The following is a 25,661-nucleotide window of genomic DNA, read 5'->3' on the forward strand; positions in this document are numbered from 1 at the left end:
CTAAGGATACTGATCCTGTAAAATTGGAAATTCATCTCACGCATTCTATATATTTCATTAATTCTCACATGATTTTTTTAAATTTGGAAGACTTGAGACAAGAAATGGCATACAGAGTAAGCATATAACAACTTCCCTGGGTGTAAAAATGGTTACAGGGCCAGATACAGTGTTAAATTTTCATAAAAGCAATATGGATTCCAGTGTGATTCAGAATCTAAATGAAAATGAACTGACCATGATGCAAAGGTTTGGCAACACGTCGATGGTGGCGTCTTCTGGCTGGGTGTGGAACTCGTGATATGACAGCCACTGGATGTGCCCATGACTGCTCCTGGGCGAAGTTGGGTAGATGTGCAGGAGGGGAACCTGTAACTGATTCCCCTGGTAATCTTGAAACTGCATAAGGCAGCGGTTGCCGGTTAACATCACTTCGATGAGGACGAACTGGAGCAACCTGTGAGAAGCAAGGCAGAGTGTAAATGTTATGTTTGAGTTAACATTAGGTTATGTTTCAAGGTCCTAGAAACATTTGCTATACTGGCAAAGGTGGGCATTCCAGCCCTTTTTTAATCACCAAACTGAATCCACCGCCAGGGTTATTTGTAAGAGTAAGTCAGGGTAAAGTACAGTAGGATAATCACCATGCTAGAAATACAACTCTCACAAGGTGTCCACTATCCGGCTCTCAAGTAATTCCCAAAGTTTTCCAGGCAATAGTTTCAGGTTTACCGGACATCCTACATCCTCCAAAAAGTGTATTTATGGGCAAATATTGATCATTTGGCTATGATTATTGACCCCAGGAGTCAAAATAACAATGAATTGGTAAAAGTTCAGGAAGGATGCCCGCAATCTTTAAAATTTTCAACCTGCAACAGGTGAAAACAATTTCTAGATATTTTCAAATACTTATTATTTGAGTTGTGACTTCTTTGAGGCTTCTATTTTAGAGCATATTATTCATTGATTCTTAATTCACTTCAATTTGCCAAACAAAAATTTAATTTATTAATCTGTGTGTGAATGTTTGCAGTAGTATTATGGTGAAAATTTACAAAGAACTGTGTACAAATTAGCTTTGATTGATTATTTTTACAATAAAATAAAATTTTACCATTGGCATGATCCCTCATATTTTCAATTTTCTAAATAATACTTTTAATGTCTCCTTTAGAAGGCTGATACACAGCGGCTACGGAAATAAGATCAACAAATGCTTGTTACAATATGAAAAGAATTATGCAAACAGTTTTGCTAAGAAAGCTGCCACCTATACACTTTTATTTTGTCTTTTTCAAATAATTGTGTTACAGAAGAGAGACTAATATAGTGGGGTTGAGGTGATGTATTTCACTGAGTCAACATTAATATTTTTTTTCAACATCTGTAAATGATGACCCTGATTTAATTTTCTAAAAGCTTTGTTTATTTCTTAAAAAAATTGGAATTTTCTATAAAAAAATAGAAGAGGCCTTCAATTTACACATAAATCATAATGGTACTTTGCTGCAAAACTAAACAAAAATCTGAAATAAATTTTGATACAAAATGACTCATAAATCAGCCATCCCTGAGAGCAAATAAAATAAGTTTATTAAATAAATTGTTTCTATAAATAAATGGTGGCCAGCTGCATACCTCTCCAGGAGATAAATACATATGAATGTTGAAGTTAATGAGGTGGTGTAGAAATAGATATAAGAACATGATATACATAAAGAATGATATGTATTCCAAAATTATATTACAGATAATAAACTTTAGTAGCATTTAAAACTTGATAATTTTTAGATTCTCCAATTGGTCCCACATTATTTCTGCTGATGATCAATGACTGGCAAAGTTGAAAACTCTGTAAAAATACAAGGATTCTATGTTTACTCTAAGCCTTCCTGGACAGTCATGTAACTGCAACCTACAAAAAACTTTCATGTATTTTTTCCTAATCAGGAGAATTAAAAGCTGTGTTCCTGGGGGTTGCCTGTTTTTACTCGTTCCAAAGTCATTAAAATTACTGCCTAAGGCTTCTGGGGCATGCAAGTGACAAAAAATCTCTTAGCCCAAAAGACTTAGCCCTAAAATTTTATAACAATCTTCTTCATACCCCAGAAGTGACGAATGAAAATGGGTTCAAAAATGTAATCGAGGTATGATTGATTTCAATTCCTCACATTCTTTATGTGGATATTTTGACTTTCACTTTTCAAGCGTGAATTTCACTATAGAAACCAATTCTATAAAAAAGAGCAAGCAAACATTAAGCAGAAACTCCTTGATTTTGATAGGTTTCCCAGTCTTCCTCAGTTGATCACCTCTCCATCAGAATGAACCACTAACATCCTTTTCATCGGATCATGTTCAGAAATAATTTAATTAGCAAATTAAAAAAATGCCTTGCTGGATGAAAATAGAGAAAAGAGTGAGCAGTAAAGAGGCCTAATGTTCAATATTTTGATGTGCAGTGGACTTGTAGAGGATGCTCAAACCTCACCCTTGAGTTAGGAGGGGCCCGCCAAGGGGGCAGCTGTGGAGGGATGCTTGGCAGTGGTGGGGGAGGCTCCGTCATGAATGGTCTCCTCTGGTTCATGGACATTGGTTGCTGGTGCACTTGGCGCCTTCTCGAGGATGAGTCCATGAGGTAGGGTGGGGGAGGAGGGTGGGAGGGCTTCCTGTGTGCTCCTCCCTCTAGAAGAGAGGGAGATGCTGAGGAGGATGAGGAAGAGGATGGAGATGAGGGGTGTGGGGTAGGGGAAAAGGAAACTGGGTGGGTAGATGGCGCAGGAGGCTTCTGGATCACTGGGCTCCCAGGCTCTGGTGGCTGAGACTGAAATATCTGCAAGGAGGCACAAGGAACGTCTTTTTGTTTTCACTCATAATATGCATAGTTTGCAAATAAACCCAGCCTAAAGAATATATTGCTTCCATGCCAAGACATAAATATTGACACCTAGCCAGAAATTCATACTTGAATTTTCCCGAATATAGCTGGGTATCTTCTATAATGGTTCTACATGTCAATGTAGATCTTACTGGTTTATCTGACGTTTGTTCCTCAAGAATGTATTTTTAAATGTCTCACGCATGTGATTATACAAATCTTCACATTATGTGAAGTACATACTTTGGGGATGTTCAGGAAATATGATAAACAGTTTATAATTTTTTAATCAAAAAATATTTTCAATACCATTCATCAACTAGTACAGAATGTATAATTTTGTTTAATGGAGAATATATCACTTGTTTTACATTGCTAACCTTAGTCAATACTTACCTTTTCATGATGCTCAACCAGAATTTCTACAACTATGTTGCAGAATTTGATCTCCATAATAGCTGCTACAGTTTCATTCTGTGGCCGCAGAAGAGTAGGCCCAAAGCACACTCCAATATTGCTCACTGTCATCAAATTCTTATCACTCTTAGAAACCACACTATAAAAGAAAACACCTATTTTAAAAAATGTTTCACAATCTATGCTCTTGAATATAATGGACTAAATAGTTCTAATCTAGTCAAAAAGAGTTTTGAAGCTTAAACAGTTTTAAACATTCCATATTTGACTTAGTAAAATATCAATTGGCAATTGAGCTTGCAACACAGTGGACAGTAGAAGTTAGAGTTAAAAGTTATTTTGGATACATTAAGTCAGGTGCACTTTGGCTAAATTGCGCAACTGATCCTGATATATAAAGTATCCTGTACATATGTATGCATGCAGATATGCACAGAGTAGTTCAAATAGTTGCAGGTTGATGCACAAAGGGGAACCCAAAAATAACCAGAATAGTGCTGTGGTTGGCAAAGCTTATGTAGTACGTATTTCTTCCACTAGGTGAGCATAGTTAAATAATTATTAGATCTGCGCAGGCATTGTTGTCATCTGAGAAGGTTGTTTTCAGTCACAACAATTTATTTGTTAAAGCAGTTTTGCTTGCTCCTCGTTTTTCGTCACAGCAGATTTAAGTGAGCAGTGTATTGCTGCAAAATTTTGCTTTCTGCTTGGGAAAAATGCTGCAGAAACTGTTGTGATGTTAAAAACAGCTTACAAGGATTATTCCGAGGGAAACACTCAAGTGTACCACTGGTTTCCTCCTTACAAAGAAGTCGAAAAGTGTCAGTTGATGACAAACACCATTCAGGTCGTCTGTCAACTTCTAGAATTGACAAAAATGGTGAAACAGTTCGTGCAATCGTGCTTGAAGACCAATGACGGACTATTGAAGGGATTAGTAAGTTATCTGGAATTATGTGGAGCTTGGTTCAGCAAATTTTGTTGGAAGATTTTGAGATGAGAAGGGTCACTATAAAATTTGTGCCTCAGATCTTGACTGAACAGCAAAAAGAGAATGGGAATGAAACTTGCTGTGCATTTAAAGCATATCTCTAGACTGACCCAGATTTATTTTCCAATGTCATCACTGGTGATGAGTCATGGTGCTATGGTTATGACCCCAAAACCAAACAACATCCAAGCCAGTGGAAAACTTCATTGTTTCCTCAGTCATGGTTTTTCCACTATGACAGTGCATCGGCTCATGCAGCCATTTCAGTACGCCAGTTTTTCGCCAAAAACAACATGACTCCCTTGCCCTACGTCCCTTACTCCCCTGACCTCGCTCCATGTGATTTCTTCTTATTTCCTCAAATAAAGAGGGACACGTAAGGACAATGTTTTGGTGGCATGGAAGTGGTAAAGAAAAAAATGAGGTAGGAGCTGTCGGGAATCAAAACAGAAGAGTTTGAAAAATGTTTCCCGAAATGCAATCGTAGATTGGACAAATGTATTAAGTGTAGTGTAAAGTACTTTGAAGGTGATAAGGCTGTTTTGTAAAAAACTTAAATACATCGCTTTAAAAGATTATAATTCCTGTAATTTTTGGGCACCCCCTCATATTCTAGTATACAGGTAGTTAAAATTATATATAAAGATGACAAAGTGGATTTTAATTATAAACACAATGTTTAATCAAATACATCTGTACTTTACTGAAAATTGGAGCAATAATTAGTAAAGAGGTATTATTGTTGAATTATTTCACTTTCTCTTGTCAATTACACCAGCCATATATGATGATATCAATGTCTGTATACATGCACAATGGACTTGAAATCCTTTATAAAGCTATTAAAGCCAAATGCACAATATAGCTGAGAAAAATATAGGCTGCATACATGAACAAAATTTGTGGTTAACTACATTCACATAAAATAAGAACTTTTAAAATTTACAAATATATATTTCAATTTATCCCTTTAAGTATGACAGTAATTAATATAACGTATTTACTTTCTGAGGTGTTTTACTAAGGTGTCCAGGAGGGAGAAGTTTTGCTTGGGGAGTTGATGCACAAGGCGGTGAACTTGGTTAATGCGCTCTTCCTTCAAGTCAAGTTCTAGCAAAGAGAAAAAGAATTCTAAGCAGCATTTTCTTTCATCCTGCAAAAGCTGGCATCTGTTACTTCAAAAATAATTAATAATAATAACAGGTATTAATATTCTTAGAAAAATACTACACAAAATGTATTTATGCTGATACTTTAAGGAAAAATAACATATTCGAAATGTTATAAAAAGCTATGTAAGCACAAAAACTGCAAAATTTCACTCCAGACAATCATGTGTTTTGGTAACTTATCAATGACAGGTACATACTGATTTTTCTCTTTTCTGAGTTCTAATGCATGATACCATTTCTTAACAATAACAAAATACAACAAACTTCATCAAAACATCATAAAACAAAGCTAAACCTGGGAAGTTTTGCATCAATAAATTGGTAATGAGTTAAAAACTATAATTTCGCTCACCTTTGAAATAAAAATATAATACTTTCCTTAAAATTTTTAGTTGAGCCTACTACTTTATATTTAATTCAATCACATTCTAATACCTAATAAAATTCATCATAATCATCATTAATCCCACTGGTCAATAAGGATTTAAGTACATTGGCATGGCCAAAAGAAATTATAATGCAACCTACTAGTTGGATATTTTAACATTTGGATGGTATGCTACCACAAACAATAAATGCAGCTAGACTTCAAATTGAATGAGAAAAAATTAATTTCAAGAATATTTGGAAAATCAATTCATATTAATTTAAATCCATTTACAAGGTTTTCACAACTTCAGCAAACATAAAGAAAGAGAAAATAAACCAATCCAGGCACTTGTTGTTGAACAACACTGTCTGACTGCAAAAGATAATTTATTTCAAAATAATCTAGAACAATCATTGGCTAAACCATTACAAGAATTTTCAATGTTTAGTTAGGACAGTGATTTACATAAGTAATATTAGTCAGTTTCTTTATTGGGACAACAATTTCCTCCCAGCCCAGTCAGGTCTTCAGTCTTTCCACGGTAAGCACTTACTAGCAGCTGCCACAAAGTCGTCATGAAGCTGGAATGTCATAAGGGGCTCAGGTAATCCCCGAAGATATGCCTTCAGGGCACTGGTGATAGTTTTTGTCTCCCATTCCTGTACATCTTCTAAATTAGTTCGGTCTAATTTTCGCCTGTCCAGGGTTACATTCAAAAGTCTATTTACTTTAGAGGACACACCAACTATCCTGTAGATCCCTTGCTCCTCAAGACCTAGAAAATAAAACATGATATTCAAAGCAGTTGTTGCGACATTCACATGAAATGTTTTTTCCAAACGTAGTAGAATGCGTCTTTGAGTTACAATTGTTGCAAAGTTGTGACATTCTGCAACATAAATCAAAACAACATAATGTTAAACTGGATTTTCATGACCAATACGTGTGAAATGATAATCTCTCTCTCTCTATAGGTTTATGTTTTCTTTAACTGACAGATTATAATAAATTAAACAAATAAAATAATGAATGTTACTCACCCCTAGCCTCCAAAACTTCAATACAGCGGTTAACAAAAGCAAACCCAATTTCATCTAAATTTGTGGCATTGGCACCAGGCTCTGGTGGCTTTGAATTAGCTTTAGCAGATTTTGGTGGTTCCAAATATGTCTGCAAATAAAGAATACTTCCATTAAATAGTTGATTAACCACTGCAACACACAACAAATTTTATGGTAGAGAGTCTATGATAAAACAAATAATTAAAGCTACACCTAAATATGGATATGGTTGCTAATAACAAAATATCTGTTGCACTGCAACAACAAATTTTTTAATGTTATTGTGCTCTAAAATATGTAGGTATACAGACATTTCCATGTAATGACAAAATAAGAAATCTGAATACAATTAAATATTTCCAATACTTCCATTTATGAATATTAAATCACACTATAATCATTATCCGCCATATGTTTGCCTAATCAGAATACAAATGCATATTCCATAGTTACTTTGCTTTGTTTATTAGAGCTACATGTAAGCACCAGAAATATTTCACCTCCCATATACTTTTTGTGGGAGGTACTTATTAACCCTCTTAATGCGGTGGGCCGATATATCGGCTTTCGTATCCCTGGCGAAAAGTGCGGCGGGCCGATATATCGGCTCTTGCGTAGCCTATTGTTTAAATCGTTGTAACTTATGGTTTTTTCTGTAAAAATTTATGGTTTTTGTGCCATCGATAGGTTGAATTCCATAGAATTACGTAACCAATTTTTTAATATTTATGAGCAATTTTAAATGCTTTTCAAAAAGTATAATTTTTACTATAATTTTTCGTTCAGGTTTGTACATGTCCGGAAGCTCAGCCTAATTGTTTTCCCGTTTTTTTTCTGAGTGGTCTTTCCACTATGAAAAGCAACTGAAAGGCTACTAATCTGTTTTCATCTGTAATCTCATGAATTTGTTATGGTGTCGTGGTGTTGATATATAGCTGCTTATTCAGACTTTGTTGAGACATGAGAGCACTGCTTTGTAATCATTTTGGTTTCTCTTGCCGCCCATCCTATCTAATCAATTGCGCCCTGTGTAATGGATTACATTGTCAGCAGTTCTCTGTGAGTTAGAACTTGATTTTTTTCTGCCTTAGATTGTAAGCACATTGCCGCAGTATCAAGGAAAGGGGAAAAGTCCCAATTTGACTCAGTGAGATCAGCCTTTTCAAAAAATCGAACTATGCCGAGGCTGACAAAAAAATTTGCAATTCAGTGGTTTTTCGTTATTTATTTATAATATTTTCTACATGTATTTTTGATTCTTTATTTTATTTAAATATCGTAGTTTTATTGAAAAATGTTTAAAAAAAAATATTAGTTTCGTGTCTAAAAATCGAAATATTATTGCTAAAAAAATATTCTTCATATTTATGAAACTGTAATAATTACATTTATTTTTCAGATGATGTAAATGTATTACATCATTATCAACTACAATATTATATTTTGAAATAAAAAACTGCATATGCATATCTAAACAAATAACTTCATAATGTTTTTTTTCCTAAGGTGACACATTTTCTTAAATTACCCTTCGCACTTCTCACTAGTACCCCTGAAATCCCCGCCGCACTAAGAGGGTTAAATCAAAATATTAAATGAAAAAATAATATCCAAGTTGGTGACTCAAACAGAAGACAACCTTTTCATGACTCAAAAGGTATACAAACCATTAAAATAAAACAGTATTATTTACTTGTGCCTGCCTGAATAGTTTATGTAATTTAAAAATAGTGACAAAAAATTGAATTAATATGTAGGACCATATGGTAATAAAGAACTCTAACTAAAGGTTAATATCTTTGATTTGCATATACTTATCAGATTTCATGTTTTTTGGTTAAAAAGAGATTAGTTCAACTGATATTCTAAAATGATGAGAAAAAGAGGAATTAGATTTATAAATAATAAAATTATGCAATGTAAATTTTATTAACTTCTTTGACCATGAATTATCATTTTCTTATTTGCTTTTTAAAACAATTTTATGTAATTATCACTGCATTGCTGAAACTCTTAAATATAGGTAACATATTATTTTTACTGAATACACTTAACCTTCAGTTTTTCGAAAAGAAATTCCTTATGTTTTCCTGGTTTTCAAGAAAAGATGATACCTTTCAACCAATAATAATTTTAATTTACTTTTCCACCTTCTAACTAGACAGCCTGATTAACTAGCTTGCTTAAAGCAAAATTTCAAAAGTAATAAAAATTCCAGTAAAACAAGATGGATAATTACCCTGTATGTTCTCAAGTTATATTAAAATGCATATACTGTGAAATTACAATACTTGGATTTTAACTTAATTAAACTATTGACAAAAAATTATTTTTCTGATCAACCATGCACTTACTGGTTCTTTTCCATCCATAGCATCCATCCAAAGCTTCCTATCTTCTTCTGAGAGTGCTTGTAATGTATATACAATTCCAGGTCTGAAAAACGTAAAGAAAATGATAAAATTAATAGCAGGTATACTAGTGGTATTGAAAAACTCAATACAAGAACTCAAAGGTTGTATTGAGGTATCCAATATAATTAAAAATCTTGTCCAAAATTCATATTGATATGAAAAATCACCTCACTAGATATGGATTAACCAGAAAATAATGAAAGAAAAATTCTAGCTACTGCATAATAATTCATAGAATATTAAAGCAGTAAATTAATGTGCATATCTAATGCTGAAATATAGTTTTGCAAGCTCATTCAATTAAAAACTAATAAAATAAAATATTGACACTATGCAAGGATAAAATAGCAAATCATTAAATGATATTGCTCTGCTATTTTAATGACTGATGATCTTACAACAGAAATGGCAATGATAGCCACACATTATATTAAATGGAACCTTTTTATTCAGAAAAACAGCAAATAAACAAAATTTCTGCACTTAATGCTTTGCAGATCCGCTCAGAAATATCTAGCGAAATCTAACTCCATTAGAGTACAAAATAACTAACCTGTCTTCAGATGTTACATCAAAGCAAAATCGTTTTTCTATTGAATCTGACATTCTTCGTGTGCATGATGTCAATGTCATACGATCACAGGGAGTCTACAAGAAAGGAAAATGTCTTTGTTAGCAATCACACAAATAATTTGGCAAACATAAACTCTATGGTAAAGAGCACCTCCATGGCAAAAAGAGTAGCATCAAGAAAATTTAACCATGAATTTCTTCCTACCTTCCTCAAAATTCATTTTATGTACATAGACCTCTGAAGACTATTTTGTACTCTTTATGAACCATCTTATTCCTCTGATTTCACTTCAATGGTAGCCAGAAGAGGCTACTGGCCCATTTAGCTTGCTCCTTGTATCCTCCAGTACTATCATTGTGGTTACTTTCCTTATTATTTAAGTTTTTATGAGGACTTTTATGCGTTATGCCCTACCCCAAGAATGCAGCTGGCCCTCAAAACGCTAAAACACATTCAATCTCAGGTAATGGTCTCACATCATAGATGCACACCTTACCGGATGGTTCTCAGGCATTGGCCATTTCATGATCTTTTCTCCAGTTATTAAAGAAAATGAGAGAAATTTTTCTTGAGATCAAATTCTATGAAATGAGTGGTGACCCTGACTGAAGGATCTTACATAATTTTACTACATAGAGCATTTAAGCTTGCTTAATACATACATGCATAAGCAAGTATCCATGCTTAAGCATGCATCCATGCATATGCAAATCATTCCCTAACCCACATACAAAGTCCCACTAAGTTTTTCAAAACCTCTGCAAAATACCCCTCCAACACTCACCCAGCCCTGATGGTCTCCACCCTAAATTTATTCACAATTGCGCTTCATCCCTCTCACAACCTTTAGCCCTCTTGTCAATTGCTGCTTTTCAGTAGGAACCTTCTTGCCTCAATGGAAATGCACCAACATCATTTTGATACATAAAATAGGTCCCAAGAATGATGTTTCAAACTATCTTATTGCTTCCTGTCTTCCATTTGTGAGCATATTATTCTTAACAGGATATATTATTCCACCTCTCCCTTTTTATCCTTCCAAAAACATGGTTTCCTCCCAGGAAGATCATGCCTGACAAATCTTGTTGTCTTTCAGCAACACACTGTCACGTCAAAAGACAAATCAAGTCAACTTGATGCCATAAACCTTGACTTCTCCAAGGCTTTCAACACCCTCCATCATCAACTCTTTCTACATAAACTCAGCCAACAGTTTGGCATACATGGTATATTCGGCAGCCTTCTTTCTAGCTTTCTCACCAACAGAACCCAGTGTGTGATACTCTCGGATGTTTCTTCCTCTTGATCTCCTGTGACGCCTGGAGTTCCAAAGGGCAGTGTCCTTGGGCTATACCTTTTCAATTTATTCATTAGTAATCTTCCTTCCCAGCTCCTTTCCTCCCAAGTTCATACCCTTCCCTATGGTGATGATCGCAAGATCTACAAGCAAATGAATAATACTTCTGACTGTATTCACCTAAAAATTGCCTTAAATCGAATTTTGCTGCAGTGTGATACCTGGAAGCTTAACTTAAACCCTGGAAAATGTAGCATCATAACTCTTGCTCTGAAAACAAAACCCCTGACATTCAACTACACCATTAACTCAACTCCCTTAAACAGAGTAACAACTATGAAAGACCTAGGCGTTTTAACTGACCAAAAACTAAATTACTCCAACCACATTAAGACTGTATGAAACGAAGTAATGTCCCTATTAGGCCTTCTTTACTGCTTCATAGAAATTAAAGTTTAAATAAACTCCATTTGTGCTTCTCAACTATTGTCCTTCCCATAGTATCATATTGGTCCCCAATTTGGTCCATCTCGGCCCCAACTATTTTAAAATCCCTTGATTTCATCTCAAGTTTCTTTGCCAAAATAGTCCAACACAGAGTCCCACATTTCTGCAATATGTCCGCAATGCTGTTCTGTCTTCTTTATCCATTTCTAACCCCCAAAACTGAAGATTTAAAGCTGACCATGCAACAATTTCACAATACCAGCTTTAACCCAACGGTCAACAAATTTAATGCAAATATTTCCCCTGCTCATGTTCGGTCCTCATTGTTTATTGTTATGCTGTTATTGTATTTTGTCCTCTTTCATCTTTTTGTTACATTTTTCAATGTTAATTGGCACCACTGTTGCATGTGAACAATGTTTTAAATAAATACACAAAAGTCTCAGTTGAACTAAATTGGGGAGTACAGGTTAGTTGATTTATAAACATCAAAATAAGGGGTGGAAGCTAAAATATAACAAATAGCAAGGCATAATACATTTTGCCCCAAAAAGATACCTAAATTTCTTAAATTTCAAATGATTTTTGCCTTTTATGGTACATTGTTAATGGAGGATAAGGTAAAACTCTTAGTTTTCTCTCCAACAGAAAAAATATATACCTAGTCCAATAATTTAACAAAATAATAACCCTTACAAAATGATTTATGCTGGCCTAAAATTATTCCTGTGATATGATTACAGTAAGATTTAAAAAGATTATGTTTTCATCAAAAGTTCAAAATGATCTTAAGCTAATCATATGGGACAAAGAAAAAATATTTCCCACTTCTTTATAAGGATCATGCAAATAATCATGATCAACTACATTCACTTGTGCCCAGCCTCTATGCCTTTAATCATATTTCCCCATTGTACGATATAAGAAAATAACAAATACTTTCTTTTTAGGTAAAGTTATATTTGAATAGGCACAACCTGGTAAAATATGCTCATAGCAGATTTATTACTGAAAATGACAAAGATTCTTGGATTGGCTAATTTAAACAACAAAATCCCATAATTGAAAAAATGATTACTATACATATGGTTTCATGACAATCTCTATACAGCTTCAGTATCAAATAATAATACAGCAATAAACGAGAAAGAAGCAAGAAATAGGGCTTCTATGATTTTACAGCATGGTGTACAAATGTAAGTCATCAGAGCTGAATAGTCGTATGACAAGCCATTTGATTCAATTAAGTAACATCAAATAAAAAGGCACTTACAAATTTTCCAGAAATTTGGTTATATGGTTTCATAGTAAATTCTTTGTCTTTCTTGTTATATTCACAGTACTGCTTAGTCCAAGTAGTACCAAAAGCCTCTGGAATATATAAGTTTCAGAATAAATGAACAGCCAAGAAATATTTTTGCAAACTATAGTTAATTATTTACAGATTGCTTAAATTGAAAAATAAACTTTATTGTAAAAAAACAACTTTATTACACAAAAGAAAAACAGGGAAGTTTTGTTTTTTAAAACTATTATTAATTACGAGGGTCATCCGGAAAGTAGTACCCGTTCGTGCCGCATGAAGTGCTGACGACGCGAGTAGCCGCTGGACGAGGTCAGATAGCTTCAGTGGCTTGTCTGCCTTCTCTGAGCCAAGTTGCGTGACGCTAGCATTGCCTGTGTTGTTTCTGTGATTGTTTACAATGTTTAAAAAAATTGAGAACGCCGCCAGTTGTGAAGTGAGGGCAGTGATTAAATTCCTCAATGCAAGAAACGTTCGCCCATGTGATATTCATCGCCAATTAAAGGAGGTGTATGGAGACAATGTAATGGACGAGTCGTCTGTTCGGCGGTGGTGTCGCAACTTCAACATGGGGAGGGGGAACACACACGACGATGAGCGTTCGGGGAGACCGTCTGTCATTACAGACCAACTGGTGAGCTCAGTTGACGAATTCGTGAGGAACGATCGGCGCGTCACAATTGATGACATCTGAGAGCATTTTCCCAATGTTTCTCGAACAATTGTTCATGAAATTGTTAAACACCATCTGCATTATGCAAAAATTTGTGCAAGATGGGTCCCTCGCGTATCTCAATGAGCTGGCGGCGAAGGACTATGCAGCAGGAATACAGAAACTTGTCACACGTTATGACAAATGCCTTAATTTGCTTGGAGATTATGTTGAGAAGTAGTTTAAAGTATCCTCTTTCAAATAAATTTTTTTATGTTTGTTAATATTTACTTTTGTGTCTTTATTTCACGAACGGGTACTACTTTCCGGATGACCCTCGTATTTGCAAGTTACTACAAGGAAAAAATTATTGAAAAAAAATGATGCATTGCTGTTTTGTAATATTTGGATGTAATGATTTGTAATAATTTAATGTAAAGGAATTGATTTTTCTTTGCATAGTATTAAAGTAACATCAAGCATGCACTTCAGATGGATATACTGGTGGTGGTAATTATAATACAAATAATATGCACAGTAACTTTAAAATAGAGAAACCATAGAAATTATTGGCTACTACACACAATTTTTATTCCCAGCCATTATATTATACATGTGTTAGCATCCTTTAAAACACTTTGAATGATTATAAAATATAATAATGATAAAAAAGTACATGATGAAAGGCATTCCTCTCTCAGCACACCAACCATCCTGTAATAAGATGCCGATATTAATGGATTGTGGCCACAATTATGAGATTATGACCAGGGCACCAATGCTTATAAATAACTTCCACGGGCAACTCACTTTTCTCCATGAGGAAAAGGTACCCTCTTTGCATACATGCTTCATCCTCTTGACCTGGGGCCAATGGTTTCTGTGCCAAAACAAAACAAGAGAAATAAACACAAAGAGAACTTATGAAGAAGAAGTATCTAAAATACTCCACATTATCAAGCATTCCAAATAAACGAGTCTGACATATAAAAATAAGGAAAACTTAAACTTTTTATCATCCACTTCATATAGTGTACACTCCATTGATGGATAGCTAGTTTTGAGCACATTATTTTGTGGGATATACGGTTGGGTGCTTTGCTGATGGTTATCAACATAGGAACAGGTAAATCAATGAAATAAAATGAAAACTCCCATAGCAGTAATAAGTTAGCACCACTCATCCTACAATGAAAACAGAACAGGCTAAATGTTCTAATTATAATTTTTCAATGTGTTGATAGCTGTGAATGATATCATGCCAAAGTGATGCCATTCAGATATCTTAGGTGCCAGCTGACATGCATACTATTTCATGATAAAATATTTTTACAACAAGACAGTAGACTTTCAGTCATCAGTATAAATGCCTTTAATTTTAGAAACCACTGACATAACATTTTTCAGAGTTAACCTGGAGATTCTAGTAGAGGGTGCAAGAAGGCATTTAGCCATTAATTCCATTTTGATGCATTTGGATGCATAGACAAATCATAGTAATGAAAAAAGACTAAGGAGAGGAAAATGGTAGCTACTTAGAATTTCAAAATGAAGTATCCTAGCCATACCACCCTGTCAAATTAATATGTAAACTGAGGCCATAAAAACTTCATTTTGCAACATTTATTCAACATCGATTTTGTCCCCTTAAAACTACTCTCCATTCGTTGCTATACACTTATTCCATCTTCATTTCCACTGTTTAAATAATAATAATAATAATACTTTATTCATTTTAAAAATGGTACAACCATATTAAATGTCGTCAATATAAGTATTATTTAACATATAAACATACTTTCTTACATGTGATGAAGATTGTCACAAAAGAATTCATCCAATGAGTAAAGTGGGTGAGCAAGTAACCAGGTATATACCCTATTCTTGAAACTCTGGATACCATCTGATTTTAACTGAGTAGGCAGATAGTTATACAGTCGTATGTTCATATTGTGAAATGTGTTGTAAGTTGATGACAATCTACAATAAGTAGTATTTAGATTCGATTTACCTCTTGTGGAATAGTTATGGAGGTTGGATCTTAATTGGTAAGTTTCTAGATTAACTTTCACATGAATCAGAGCCTTAAAGATATACAAACAAAATACAGTCATGATTCTATACCTAATAAAAAAAGGTTTGCAGGAATCACGTGGTGGTATATTAGCAAGAGAGCGAATAGCTCTCTTTTGCAGTAGCAAAATTTGTTTAACATGAGGGGAATGACCCCATAACTCAACACCATAATTCAAATGACATTGAAAGAAGGCATGGTAAAGTGTTAAACGATACTCATTTGAAATGATAAAGTTGAGCTTTCTTAACATATAAACAGCTTTACTAAGTTTATTACAGGTCTGACTGATGTGAGTCCCCCAATTAAGTTTTGTATCAATATAAATTCCTAGTATTTTAGCAGTTTCAATATTAGTTGTTTTTGATTTAAGACTGCACACAATATGCTGAGTTTTGTTAGTATTTAATTGTAAATGATTAACATCAAACCATTCCTTAGCCTGTTTTTGGGTAGCGCTAGATCGTAACTTTGCATCTTCTGGATGTTGACACTTTTGCACCCTTGGAAGTCCTTGGAAGTCCTTGGCAGTTAGGCATTTTAGTTTTCTCGTAGTTTCTGGCTTTATTGTGTTCACATCTTCCCAGTGATTTCCCTTCATCACATTTTTGCATTTTGGGAATAGGAAAAAGTCACAAGGGGCAAGATCTGGTGAATTAGGATGATCAAGAATGGTGATTGAATTTTTTGCCAGAAACTGGCGAATAATCAATGCTGAATGTGCAGGTACATTGTCATGATGAAGGATCCATCCATCATGTTCGGTTAAAATAGTATGCACTGTTCATTTTCCTATATTCAGTTCATCAGCTATCATTCAGACTGTTTTTTGATGGTTGGTATGGACAAGGGACTTCACATGATCAATGTTGCTGTCAACACAAATAGTTGAAGGTCATCCCGGCCTTACGTGATCCATGGCATCTTGCCGGCCATCTTTAAAACGCTTAATCCACTTGAAAATGGATGTTTTCTATAGAGAATCATCACCATAAACAGCTATTAATATTTCAGGAAATTCTTGATAACTTTTACCGCGCTGCACCAATAAATTTGATGTTGTTTATGTTGCTCCTTGATTTTGTCAAATTCCATCTTTGACAAACAGTAAATACAAGGACAACAGAAACTACCATAACTGGCACCATATGCACAGCTCGACGATCCGCCTAGCACAGATGGCGCATTGGGTCTCAAGCAACTAGTGCCGTTAGTGAGCAGGGCTATAGTCCAGGTCATGGCCACCACATTGCACTAGTTTGTATTTTTTTGGGCAGACCATGCATAAGGAGAACTCAGGTATGCAAATAATCTTAACAGTACTTGAAGAGCCAGAACAAATTTTCCTATAGGACAACAATGCAGGTAAAATAGCACTGAAAATATCCCTAACATTGAAAGTAGCCTTCAGATGTGCAGATGCAGTGAACATTTTGAGCACGCAAGCATGGCCATCAACTTTTAGGGCCCATATAAGCAATCCATCAACTAAAAAGAAACACACAAGGTGAACTAGTGTCGAAATAATTAAAAAATAATCTAAAGAATCTTTGTAAGTGCATGTACACGAAGAAATATTACCAAAACAGGTAAAAACCACTCAATATACATGCCAGGTGTACTTAAAAAGTATTTGACATAATTATAACATTTTTCATAAGAATTTCCTGGAAACATGAAATGTCTAAGAACCTACCTCTAACATTTTCCGCATCAGTGACTCAGTCTTATCCCTGGTGGCTTCAAAATTTTCCCTTGTCTGAAAGAATCATAATGTTTTAAGAAAATAATAAATGAAAAGTAAAATATTGCATATTTGATCAAAAGAACAAGCACATTAAGGTTAACCAAAAGGACATGAAAAAGCATGTACAATACAAAAACACTATAATTAAAAGCACAAAAAGAGTATATGTAGAAGGCCTACACACCAACACTTATGCAATAAAAAAATTACATCATCATCATTTTATAAAAGAAAATGCATCATTGCATAATGCTGCAAAACTAAAATTGAGACACTCAAAAGCTGAAGCTGGTTAAATATTTATAGGATAATGAGGGTATTAGCCTCCTGCATAATTTTACTAGTAGTTTTAAAGGTTGTTTTTATCTCATGTTTTTCCAGAAGAAAATTCTTGTTTATGCCCAGTATCACATGAATTCATAAAACTTCGTTTTTAATAATTTGAAATTTTAAACGAACTAGGGTTGATGGTGACATCCATCTATGACCATATATACTAATAAAGAAAAGTAAGAATGCATGTTCAGAGTGAAAATTAAAGTTAATGATAGAAATAAAATTCCTAATTTATTCTTGTTTATGACAGAGTGTAAGTTTCTACTGTCACTGATGTGCACTGCATGGATTTTAAAATAAAACCTCGAACGATATTAGTATTATTTCTTCTTTAAATTTTGCAGCTCATCTATCCATGCAATCAATAAGCTAGGCATTAAATACATAAATATATTAATGATTTATTAAAGTCTTACAGCACAAAGCATGATAATGTAAACATTCTTTAAAAAATCATTTAGGTCTTTGAAGAATGGTTAATGTTTAAGTTTGACTCAATTATAAATTAATTATTAGATGTCAATCATTTATTTGACAATAACGAATAACAATTTTTATCAACTATATTTTCTTGCAGAAAAACAACATTGTACTACACCAGTCAAACTAATTTCAGTCGATTTTTGTGTCAACATAGACCAAATAGAATGGTGAAATTTTAATTACTTTTTGTGAAATTAATATTTATGTACCGAAAATAATGCAAAGCCTCTGCTACTTAGAAATGAAAAGTTACTTTCGAAAAAACATATTCATACATAGAATCTATTCTTTAAAAAATAACTAATCTTAAAATGTCTAACATTGATAACTTTGGCTGACAGTGTGACTTCAACGGAAAGAATAAAATGAATGCCAAAAACAACTTGGACATCAAGCATGAGCAAATAGCACATATATTGTAAGATAGTAAATTATGTAACAACAATGCAAAAGCCTCAACTGGTGATGAGGTTCAGAATAAGTAAAAAAGTCAACTGATTTGAGGTAGTCCCCTGGTAGCCATTTACCTGAAATAATTGTCTACGCTGACGAATAGACCCACAAGACTTCTCATTAAATAATTGCTAAATGAATAACTACAATAATAATTCAGGAAGTAATATTTCTGCACACGATAACAAGCACCCCTGGCATAAGTGGTTCCTTATTGCATCACATTTACATTAGGGCTAGCCTCAATTAGTAAATGATTGCTTATTCACAGCATTGCTTTGTCTTACTTTTTTAAATCAATTTTTTACGTGACTGCAATTAGAATGATATCCTTACTACCACAAAAGAGTCAAGAGATTATTACTGTTAATACTATTTTTACTACATAAAATATACATTAGGGAGCTGGGTTTTATAAAAATTAGACCTGAAGGCTCCCCACAGAACATTTCTCATCTATAACCAGGGGATGTTCAGTATTTCAAATCATTGGATTGAGGGCAGTAAATGAATATCTAAATAAATATGTTCAACCCATGATTGATGGATGGCTTCATAGGTGAGTTTAGAGCTCAAAAAATAGTAAATCCAATTGCAGGTGATATTCTTACAGCCTTGGTTGGGAGACCAGTTATTTTCAGAGGGCCATCAAAGGTACCCAAAATATTGCTCAAAATGAATTGAACTGACGGTGCCCAGAGTAATGCAAAAATGTAAATAATGGGCACTATAGCCATTTTAACAGAATAGACAGCCCCATACTACTCTGCCATTTAAAATTTAAGAAAATAAACCAAGCAAGGGCATAAATAATTTCAAATCAGACACTTGTGTACATTCATTCTGCAACCCTGAACACATACATGGGACTAAAACAAGACTAATAGTTATTTAAAACTGCACAAGTATTTGAAACATTTATCATTGCAAAATGCCCTCACTACATACCATAATACGAGGGTCATCCGGAAAGTAGTACCCGTTCGTGAAATAAAGACACAAAAGTAAATATTAACAAACATAAAAAATTTTATTTGAAAGAGGATACTTTAAACTACTTCTCAACATAATCTCCAAGCAAATTAAGGCATTTGTCATAACGTGTGACAAGTTTCTGTATTCCTGCTGCATAGTCCTTCGCCGCCAGCTCATTGAGATACGCGAGGGACCCATCTTGCACAAATTTTTGCATAATGCAGATGGTGTTTAACAATTTCATGAACAATTGTTCGAGAAACATTGGGAAAATGCTCACAGATGTCATCAATTGTGACGCGCCGATCGTTCCTCACGAATTCGTCAACTGAGCTCACCAGTTGGTCTGTAATGACAGACGGTCTCTCCGAACGCTCATCGTCGTGTGTGTTCCCCCTCCCCATGTTGAAGTTGCGACACCACCGCCGAACAGACGACTCGTCCATTACATTGTCTCCATACACCTCCTTTAATTGGCGATGAATATCACATGGGCGAACGTTTCTTGCATTGAGGAATTTAATCACTGCCCTCACTTCACAACTGGCGGCGTTCTCAATTTTTTTAAACATTGTAAACAATCACAGAAACAACACAGGCAATGCTAGCGTCACGCAACTTGGCTCAGAGAAGGCAGACAAGCCACTGAAGCTATCTGACCTCGTCCAGCGGCTACTCGCGTCGTCAGCACTTCATGCGGCACGAACGGGTACTACTTTCCGGATGACCCTCGTAATAATTCTCCATTCATTTCGTTAAATGGTAAAGCCATATTAAATATCATCAAAAAAATATAAATTAATATGTAAGCATAAGTTCTTAAATGTGATGAAGACTGTCAAAAAAGAATTCATCAAATGAGTGATGTGAGTTAGCAAGTAACCAGGTATATACCCTATTCTATTTATTCTAATTCTAAATTTTGGATACATCCCAATTTCAACTGGGTAGGCAGACAGTTAAACATATAAACATGAACGAATCTATTAGGGATTAAAAAAAGTAATCACAACAAACATAGAAAATAAACATCAGCATACACGAAGGAGATGGGGAATCCTTCTTTGAAAAACCAACATTTACCTTCTTACATACTTGATTTGCAACAGCATACCAACGTCAATTCTCCAGCAATGATAATAAAACACAACTATGTACAAGAAATCCTTTTTTAAAAAAGGTTTTCATTGGACTTTAAAAAAAAAACTATTTCAGAGTTTGTGTGAAATATAGGGCAAAACATAGAACACAAAGCATGAACAACATTTTGCCTTTAGCCAGGAAAATAAATCACTCGGGTATTGAATTTAAATGAAAATAAGAATTCTTGGATACATTTTAAATGTAAACTCTGAAAGATAGTGTTTCTGCCTATATTAATTATATAAAGCTTTACTCATGGATTTCATGGATAAAAACATCTTTCCATCATGATGTAGATTCAAGAATCACTGATAATTATGTTTGTTATAATTGTTAGCAACAGCTCTATAACTTCAAATTCGGTATCCTTTAGCTGCGCAGGACAAGTGAGGAAATAGTAATCTGTATCAGCAATTGTTTGAGATTATTGATTCCACTGATATTTATTTCAATTTTATTTTATCATTAGTTAATGCATTGAAAATCCAACTGCATTTAATTTAAAAATCTCATAATGGAAAATATACTCAAAGGAGAACTTTCGAAAATTAATGAATTTTTCTTTTAAATTATGGTCCCCTTCCGGAAAACTATTGTAATTGTTTGAAATAGCTCCGTAAAGCTCAATGAACCACTATTTCAACAAATGGCTCTTAGGTACCTGTGGGGAATTTTTAACAGGGTATAGTCATAGCACACTGCTAAAAGATGGGATACATGTGTTTCCTGGGTTGAATAACATTAATTTAATTTAATCCCATCCCCCAACCTATGACCCTGGCTATGCCAATGACTTAAGTAGAACATGGCATAAAAAACAATAAGATTAAGTAATGGCTACTAATAGTTTTTGCTATGACACAGGATACAAATGCAACAAAGTAAAATAATGTGCCAAAGAACTTTTTTGAAGAAGGAAAATTTTTAAGGAGTTATAATTCATTACATAATATTATAAATTATTATTTTATATTGAATTAACATATTTCCTCTGTTCAGAATGGCTGGAAAAGTCACCTTTATGTTTAATAAAGTCTAAATACTTAGAACATCTTTATTTACCCAAATATTCAAACAGTTGTGTTCCTACCTTTTGTATCCTTAGTTGAAGGTCCCTCATGAAGGGTTTGAAGTCATTTGCAACCTCATGGCCTTGGTGATAAAAGGTCAGCCACCCATACATGAATCCCAGCAACTGTAATGTAGGAATGTATAAAATTTCATCCTCTTTTTGGTCATTACAGTTTCAAATCCAGCAACCCACTTTTGGTTAAAACAATAGTCAATACAAATACAGGGAAAATTGTTATTCAACTACAGTATCTAAGAAAATAAACAGCTACCTCCTTGGTTCCTAATCCTAAATAAAAAGATAAAATGGCACTTCATCACTTTTAAGGAAGGCAATTGTTTTCCTAAAAACAGTGATATTCCTAAAATGAAATGAAAATGAGTGATATAAGTTATTAACTTTTATTTTTATTGAAATAGTTTCTATGAATATTTTCCATCATTTAAATATGATTCCTAAAGCAATATGTTTTAGAATGAAATTATTCTGACAATGAGAACAATAGTAATGAGTAAATAAATAAATATGTGTGTGTGTATATATTATTTTTTCACACACACACACACACATTCAAACACGAAAAACCCACCATGTGTTTTTTTCTCTTAAATATTCCCTAATTTTTTATACATGTCAATATGATCTTACATTACAGATTGACTACTTTGTGGTTCATCTGGTTCGATGAAATTCTCTAGAAATATCTTTTGGAAACACATCATATGTTTTTAGTACCTTCTCTCATGGATTCCCTGAGTGTGAGGTCCATCCTGTGCTATGCAGCTACTTTTGGTTTGAGTATGGCTTGCTAACCAATGCTACTTAGGCTGTGAAATAGATTGTGCTAATTTTTGTGTATTTCATTTGAATGCTTTGTAAATGCCGCATAGAATTTTCCCGTGTATAATATATTCCAAAATTTACTCATTTAATCTAATAATTATGAAGACGTAATTTTTTATAAACAAATATACATTTTTCAATAATATCATATAAATATATTATGTAAGAATAGAGAGATGTTACTCAGATTATAAACATAAAATGAATAAAGCCATTCTTCCATGTTACATATTGATTTTACATGGACCATGATTTAGTAAAATTTTGAATGAAATATTTTAACCAAATAGTATACATACAAGTAAACCACATTTTTTTCTTTCTTGGGAAATATTAAAAAAGCTCTTAATCTGTTCATTTGTGCAGAAATCAAAATTTATCCCCAATGAATGCACTGAAAACGACTCCCATGCATTAGGAACAATTAAATCAGAAGTAAAAGAAATTTAACATTTTTAGAAAGCCTTAGATTTGATGATTCACCCTATTAGATTTTAGTGATTATAAGCTATTTTTGAATTGGTCACATTTTTTGAGACATTTATTTTTGCAGTAAAAAGACAATTCACCATCACGCCATCTATTATGTACTTTGAAAAGTACATTTAATAGCCACTGCAATAGGGAGAGAAGTAGAATTCTTCCCAAACGCTCCTTCTGAAATATCTTTACTCGGCGCCAAAGTATAGCCACTAGATAAAGGAAGAGTTTATGTTGCTTTTGAAAGTGCACCTAAGTGTATTATTGTCTGCCTCTTATTAGACAAATAATTAAATTATCTGCATGATGGATAATCGACATTGAAAACGAGCGTTTGAACTTCCTTCCACGAGGAGATTGCCGTCTCAATTTTGGCGCCAGAAACAGCGCTATATACTGGCTGCGGTAAAGCGCAGAAACAACGGGGAAGTAGAGGGTTTGAGGGCGTTGTCATTCTGAAACAGGAGTCGTTGCGATGAATGAGCAAGCAAAGTAGAGCCCAGATAACCAGCGGCTGCCGGATGCACAATGCCACATCCCTCGAATAAAAGAATGAAATGAAAGTCACGACATCTGCGCACGCCAAGCTATTCCCCAGCAGGTAAGGCTAAGGGAAAATACTGCACCGAAAATTTTATAAATTAATATCACATGAGATCAGATTTTTCAATTGGGTTGAGAGGTCAAGAGAACACAGAAAAATACAAATAGGGGACCAGGTTGGCACCCACCGAGTCAATCAGATATCAACAGTTAACTGTACTGTTCTGCGAACTGACAAAATGCCAATTGTCGCAGCGACATCTGGATGAAGATGGAAAACATCGCAAAATATTTTTTTTTATGAAAGGTGGACTAGCACACCCCTTCGCGACGTAAAGGCAATAAAATCGACGGCGAAAGAGGTCCCCTCGCGATTCTGCAGAGGACGCGGCAATGATAAAGGGCTTGCAAGGGTTCAAGTGCATTCCGCAGAGGAGCGAGCGTGGAAGCATTCCTCCACGGCCGATACATCGAGGGACACGCCGTCAGGTGGCAGGAATGCAGTCTGCCAAACCAGCAGGAGACACATATGCGTGCCATACGAAACCACCGGGGCGGGAGGGGTGGGAGCGGATTGAAGTACAAGGGATTCACTTTGAATAAAGGAAGTCTTTCGTGCACAGCGACAAGGGAAGGGGGGAGAGGATGCTGAGTTGGAGAGTGGGAGATGACCCGCCGCCCTCTTTGACCCTTACCGTTTCCACAAACTCGAACTTCTTGCGCTCCTGGACTTCCTGGATGAGGAACACATACTCGAGACTGGCCTGGAAGAAATGTCGCTTCTCCATCCCCAGGTAGGCGTCAGCCTGCAAGGGCAAAAAAGGGGGTTCAGTCGAGGGTTCGGTGGCGGGGGAGGGGCGCCCTAGGCCGGGACGCGGCGTGGGATGGGGGGTTGGTGGCACCTGCGCACTGTGGCGCCATCCCCTTTCCTCCCCGGCCCCGAACCCTGAGAGCGAGATCCCCCCCCGAGCCCTCCTGGCAGGGGGAGGGGGAGAGGCAGTAAGGGATCGATGGGGTTCGGAGGCCGCCCTCTCCCCTTTCAATCCCCAGGGCGGCCCGCGATTCAGAGAATGGGTCGCCGGGATGTGTATAACAGAGGGTGACGGGATCCTTCTGGCGTGCCTTTGGACGACGGGACGAGGCCGATGCCGCCGAAGTATTTCACGCAATGCCATCCGTTGACCTCGATAGCCGTGTTTGATTTGGAAGTATTTCCGGGCCTATCACGTCACGGAGACACTTCATTCAACCCCCTCTCCCGAGCACACGATCAAAACAAATACAATCACGACACGGCGGGGGTGGAAATCGCGCCCGTACACGGCTGGCCTGCCAACACGCTAATCTCTTGGGCTTCCCGGCTGCTTTAGCCTCGATTTATATCCTCGATTGTCACCCCAATCAGCGTGCAAAAATTTTATAAAGCGGGGAATATGCTTTAAGTCTTACGCCTAGATCCCACGACCATTCGATCGATGCTATTCGAATGAAAAGGGAACTTGATTGTCAATTTGCATTCGTCAACGCATTGCCGTAAAAGGTAAGGTGAACCTCAACCGTAAACATATGCCTCCCTCTTAACCCGAAAAGAAACTCTGAAGCGCCTTCCGTAATAGAATTAAAGACTTATTAAGAAGTACTTTTTACAATTACATTATTACACATCTGTATAATACAAAATCGTCGCTCTTGTTGGTAGCTTGGGCAAGTTGGGTACTTCAGGGCATTTTCTTTAATTTTACGGGAACTGTTTCTTGGGTCAGGAGGCTATGTTTAGGTGGGCGACGGCAATAAAAGCGAATGCCCTCCCTTTCCGACCCCTTCTTCACGAACGGTCCCTTTGAGGGGGAATATATCCAATCTTGGTCAACTTACTACTGTGAATTTTCATCAATCGGTCACCCTTGGCGGATAAAACGAACTGCAACGAATC

The 25,661-nt window shown here is 35.4% G+C and overlaps 1 protein-coding gene across 1 annotated transcript in view; it reads right to left on the minus strand.

The window, feature by feature from the left end:
- Graf (GTPase regulator associated with FAK) overlaps nt 1-25,661 on the minus strand; it is a 101,757-nt gene that overhangs the window by 11,650 nt on the left and 64,446 nt on the right. Inside the window, exons 5-17 of the mRNA XM_071596399.1 lie at nt 24,424-24,534; nt 21,881-21,985; nt 17,350-17,412; nt 14,390-14,459; nt 12,898-12,995; nt 9,860-9,954; nt 9,247-9,328; nt 6,872-7,001; nt 6,385-6,606; nt 5,294-5,399; nt 3,278-3,437; nt 2,495-2,836; nt 238-457 (exon numbers count right to left, since the gene is read on the minus strand). Of these exons, the coding sequence (XP_071452500.1) occupies nt 238-457; nt 2,495-2,836; nt 3,278-3,437; nt 5,294-5,399; nt 6,385-6,606; nt 6,872-7,001; nt 9,247-9,328; nt 9,860-9,954; nt 12,898-12,995; nt 14,390-14,459; nt 17,350-17,412; nt 21,881-21,985; nt 24,424-24,534 (1,804 nt within the window). The remainder of the gene's footprint in view (nt 1-237; nt 458-2,494; nt 2,837-3,277; nt 3,438-5,293; nt 5,400-6,384; nt 6,607-6,871; nt 7,002-9,246; nt 9,329-9,859; nt 9,955-12,897; nt 12,996-14,389; nt 14,460-17,349; nt 17,413-21,880; nt 21,986-24,423; nt 24,535-25,661) is intronic.

Source organism: Hetaerina americana, unplaced genomic scaffold (assembly GCF_022747635.1).
Source record: "Hetaerina americana unplaced genomic scaffold, ioHetAmer1.1.p SCAF_8, whole genome shotgun sequence".
Lineage (NCBI taxonomy): Eukaryota > Metazoa > Arthropoda > Insecta > Odonata > Calopterygidae > Hetaerina > Hetaerina americana.